Here is a 5,163-nt window from a genome sequence, read left to right as displayed (position 1 = left end):
TTCCAAAATTTAACTAATATGTTTAAATTTTTCATTTTAATTTTGAAAATTAATTTTTTTGACTGGATATCCAAAAAAAATCTATTTTGTTGGAAAATTGATGTTTTTAAATTGAAAGTTCACTTCTGGTTTTTTTTTTAGTTAAAAATTCAATTAAATTTTTTGATTGAGAATTAACTTTTTCCTTGAAAATTTATATTTTCGGGTTTAAAATGCAACTGTCTTGTAGAAAATCTGTCTTTTGGATTAAAAGTTTAACAATTTGGATGAAATTTTTGGTCTTATTGACTGAAAAATTTTGTTGTTAAAAATTTGTCTATTTGACTAGAAAATTCTCTTTTTCCGTTAAAGATTTATACATTTTACTTAAAAATTCATCTCTTTGATTGAAAATTGAATTATTTTTTGGTTAAAAATTAATTTTTTTTTTGTATTGAAATTTTATTTTTAAACTAAATATTTATGATATTTTTGGTCGAAAATGTATCTTTTTTGATAAAATATTAATCTTCTTATATTAAGATTCATCTGTTTGTTCCAAAATTTAACTAATTTGTTGAAAATTGTAATTTTTTATTTTGAAAATTAATGTTCTTGACTGGAAATCCAAAAAATTAAATTTTTTGATTGAAAATGAACTTTTTCCTTGAAAATTTATATTTTCGGGTTTAAAATGCAACTGTCTTGTAGAAAATCTGTCTTTTGGATTAAAAGTTTAACAATTTGGATGAAATTTTTGGTCTTATTGACTGAAAAATTTTGTTTTTAAAAATTTGTCTATTTGACTAGAAAATTCTCTTTTTCCGTTAAAGATTTATAAATTTTATTTAAAAATTCATCTCTTTGATTGAAAATTGAATTATTTTTTGGTTAAAAATTAATTTTTTTTTTGTATTGAAATTTTATTTTTAAACTAAAAATTTATGATATTTTTGGTCGAAAATGTGTCTTTTTTGATAAAATATTAATCTTTTCTTATATTAAGATTCATCTGTTTGTTCCAAAATTTAACTAATTTGTTGAAATTTTTCATTTTTCATTTTGAAAATTAATTTTTTTGACTGAATATCCAAAAAAATCTATTTTGTTGGAAAATTGATCTTTTTTAATTGAAAATTCACTTCTGGTTTTTTTTTTTGGTTGAAAATTCAATTAAATGTTTTGGTTGAAAATTAACTTTTTCCTTGAAAATTTATATTTTCGGGTTTAAAATGCAACTGTCTTGTAGAAAATCTGTCCTTTGGATTAAAAGTTTAACAATTTGGATGAAATTTTTGGTCTTATTGACTGAAAAATTTTTTTTGTTAAAAATTCGTCTATTTGCCTAGAAAATTCTCTTTTTCTGTTAAAGATTTATAAGTTTTACTTAAAAATTCATCTCTTTGATTGAAAATTGAATTATTTTTTGGTTGAAAATTTATTTTTTTTTAGTTTTTTTTTTGTATTGAAATTTTATTTTTAAACTAAATATTTATGATATTTTTGGTCGAAAATGTATCTTTTTTGATAAAATATTAATCTTCTTATATTAAGATTCATCTGTTTGTTCCAAAATTTAACTAATTTGTTGAAAATTGTAATTTTTTATTTGGAAAATTAATGTTCTTGACTGGAAATCCAAAAAATTAAATTTTTTGATTGAAAATTAACTTTTTCCTTGAAAATTTATATTTTCGGGTTTAAAATGCAACTGTCTTGTAGAAAATCTGTCTTTTGGATTAAAAGTTTAACAATTTGGATGAAATTTTTGGTCTTATTGACTGAAAAATTTTGTTTTTAAAAATTTGTCTATTTGACTAGAAAATTCTCTTTTTCCGTTAAAGATTTATAAATTTTACTTAAAACTTCATCTCTTTGATTGAAAATTGAATTATTTTTTGGTTAAAAATTAATTTTTTTTTTTGTATTGAAATTTTATTTTTAAACTAAATATTTATGATATTTTTGGTCGAAAATGTGTCTTTTTTGATCAAATATTAATCTTTTCTTATATTAAGATTCATCTGTTTGTTCCAAAATTTAATTAATTTGTTGAAATTTTTCATTTTTCATTTTGAAAATTAATTTTTTTGACTGAATATCCAAAAAAATCTATTTTGTTGGAAAATTGATCTTTTTTAATTGAAAATTCACTTCTGGTTTTTTTTTTGTTGAAAATTCAATTCAATGTTTTGGTTGAAACTAAATAAATGTTTATGATATTTTTTGTCAAAAATGTATCTTTTTTGATATACTAATAATTTTGCTTTAGAATTTATCTACTTGGTCCAAAATTTAACTAATTTTTTTAAAATTATCGTTCTTTATTTTGAAAATTAATTTTCTTGACTGGAAATCCAAAGAAAAATTTCATTTTGCCGGAAAATTTATTTTTTTTAAGTTGAAAATTCACTTTTTGTTTATTTTTTGTGTTGAAAGTTTTTATTATAATTTGAAAATATCAACTATTAAACTTTTTCTTGGGAATTAATTTTTTTACCGAAAATTCATCACTTTTGTTAAAAATTTAATTATTTTGTTGCCAATGAAATTAAAAAGTTCGAACTTTGTAGCCACAAATTTGTGAATTTGAAGTAATAAGAACTGAGCTGCAAATTAAAACGCTCGAAAGTCGAACTCTTGAATTTTAAACTCTTAAAACTGAAGTTTAAACATTTTTCATTTTAAAAATATTGTATTTAAATTCATTTAAAAATTATATAATTTTAAACAATTTTATGATATAAACATAAAATATTGAACGATTACACTTTTTTTATAAGCTGAACACTTCTTAAATTAAAAATTAAATGATTTTTATTTTAAGTAGTTAAAAAATTTTTAAACTTGTTCACAATTTTATTTCAAAATCTTAAAACATTTACATCAGACCTTAGAATTTCTAAACATTTTTTTAAATGATTCAATTTTTTTCTGAAACTTTTCCTAACAATTTCTTTAAAATCTTGCCAAATTAAATAAATCTCCTTAAAATCTTCCTCATTCATTTTTTTAATCTTTCGAAATCTTTTAAAATATTCTTTTTAAATTCATTTTTCGAAATAAAAAATTATTTGCAATTTTTCTAGTAAATGTTTTTTGTTCGAAATCTGCCAAAATCTATAATGTTTGGTTTCTAATTACGCCGTAGACTATTTGTACCGAAATTTTGGCCCGAAAACCCGGATTTTGTCGGTACACGTAGACACTTTGTTTACATTATTTTAAATCATTTCAAATTTTAAATTATTTTTTAAATTTTTTCAAACTTCTAAATATCTCTTAAAGTTACTCGAATTTTTTCTAATATTAAATTTATAATTATAGATTTTAAAAGAACAGTCAGATATTTCTAAATATAAAGAAATTCTTCTTATTATCTTTTAAAAAATTTCAAAGTTGATTCAATTCAATTTTAAGAATCATTAATTAATTTATATTCACACAGTTGATCAACTAAAAATATTTTTAGCCAAAATCTTTCTTAAAATGTACGCTGAAAATTTAAAAATCTAAAATGGAAAATTATTGAAATGAAAGATTTTCGAATTACGCATTCTAAAGCGAATTATATCATAATTGAAAAAATATACATATTTAAATTACGGTGAAAATTACGAAACTACAATTGAAGATATTTCAAAGTTTCTCATGTATTCCCAATCTAATAATTTTTTCCGTCAATATTTTGGTTGAAAATTAATTTTTTAACTGAAAGTTTAACTATTCGATTCTTGGTTGAAAATTGAACTATTTTGTAAAAAAATTAGTGTTTTGGGCTAGAAAATTCATTTTTTTTGTTGAATATTTTTCTTTCGCAGTTACAAGTTTTATTATTTTCGTAGAAAATTTAACTTTTTGGTTAAAAATTCACATTTTCTGGTTGAAAATTCAATAATTGGGTCCAAATTTTTTTCTCTATTGATTGAAAAATCTTTCTTCATAGAAAATTGATTTTTGGGGACGAAAATTCGTCTATATATCCATGAAATTTTTTTCATAAGTCTCGTTTACTACCAGACTCTAGATTATGAAGAAAAAATTATTTTAAACGGTTTTTCATATTTATTTTGTAATTTTTATGCATTTTTTCTATGGCACTGCATAGTTTCTCGTGACACATTTTTTACATTGGATTAAAATCACTTAAAATTTGGATTAAAAAAATGTCATTACACTCTTGCTAAAGTTAAAAAAATGAGAAACTTCTAAATATTAAATAAAAAGAACGAAAAAACGTTGTTTTTTTTTAATCATAAAATCAGATTTTGGGGGTGTATGAGAAATTTCACATGTGGCACTTTTTTTATTTCCACCGGAACTACATACATATATGGAAAGTTACTTTCGCAGTCGCCTGTTTCTACTTTCTAGCCTAGGGTTGAAAACACAACTTTCGACCCGCTACGGGGGCATCGAAAGTCAAACTTTCGATACATATGTTATGAAAAAATGTATTTCTTTTGTCCTGGAAAACCTGGACTTTTTTATTAAAAAAAAAAAAAGAACTGTTGGAAGTGTGCACACAAGGGTTAATAAATGGACTGGTTTTGCCGAAATAATGACCTTCTCTATGATTTCTTTACAGTTCAGAGAATCCCAAGGCCGAGTCGAAGAATTGGAAACTGCAAACACCCATTTGCAACGAAGATTAGATAAGCTAAAGAATGCGAGATCGACTCTTTTGAAGGAGATATGATAGAAGATCATAGATAACTACTTTTTGGAATGGTTGACTACTTTAAAATGAAATTCGATTACAAGTTGTAGGCAAGTTAGATTAAAGAAGATCGTGTAAAGATCCAGTATACATATACGTGTATACACACATACACATATATGTGTCTATATATTGAAAAACATGAAATATTCCTCAAAGGACTTTAATTTAATCATTTGCGTAATTAAATAACTTTCCCCGCTAGGATTCTTCCCCTTTCCGGACTTTAAAATTCGATGGTTAAAAGTAATTTTAATTTCCAGAAGAAAAAAAAAAGAACTTTTTTTTTTATTATATGATAAAAAATTTACTATTTTTCACACATGTCTTCCACATACACGTACACACATTATGCTGCAAGTATATCTAGCCACAGTTGAAACTTGAGTCAAAAAATTTAAAGCCAGTGCAAATTTTTATCCGAGTTTTTTTTTATCGATCGCTCTGAAAATTAATTTCTAACA

The 5,163-nt window shown here is 22.6% G+C and overlaps 1 protein-coding gene across 8 annotated transcripts in view; it reads left to right on the top strand.

Moving 5' to 3' along the window:
* Positions 1–4,857, top strand: part of LOC117174235 (leucine-rich repeat flightless-interacting protein 2) — a 45,276-nt gene extending 40,419 nt beyond the window's left edge. For all 8 annotated transcript variants that reach the window (XM_033363115.1, XM_033363116.1, XM_033363119.1 and 5 more), the window contains one exon: positions 4,568–4,857. In XM_033363115.1, coding sequence (XP_033219006.1) covers positions 4,568–4,678 — 111 coding nt within the window. In that variant the 3' untranslated portion in view covers positions 4,679–4,857. The remainder of the gene's footprint in view (positions 1–4,567) is intronic.
* Positions 4,858–5,163: the final 306 nt, after the last annotated feature.

The sequence above is a fragment of the Belonocnema kinseyi genome, chromosome 6, assembly GCF_010883055.1.
Source record: "Belonocnema kinseyi isolate 2016_QV_RU_SX_M_011 chromosome 6, B_treatae_v1, whole genome shotgun sequence".
NCBI lineage: Eukaryota > Metazoa > Arthropoda > Insecta > Hymenoptera > Cynipidae > Belonocnema > Belonocnema kinseyi.
The sequence above is the reverse complement of the archived record's forward strand: the minus strand, read 5'-3'. Positions and strand labels throughout refer to the sequence as shown.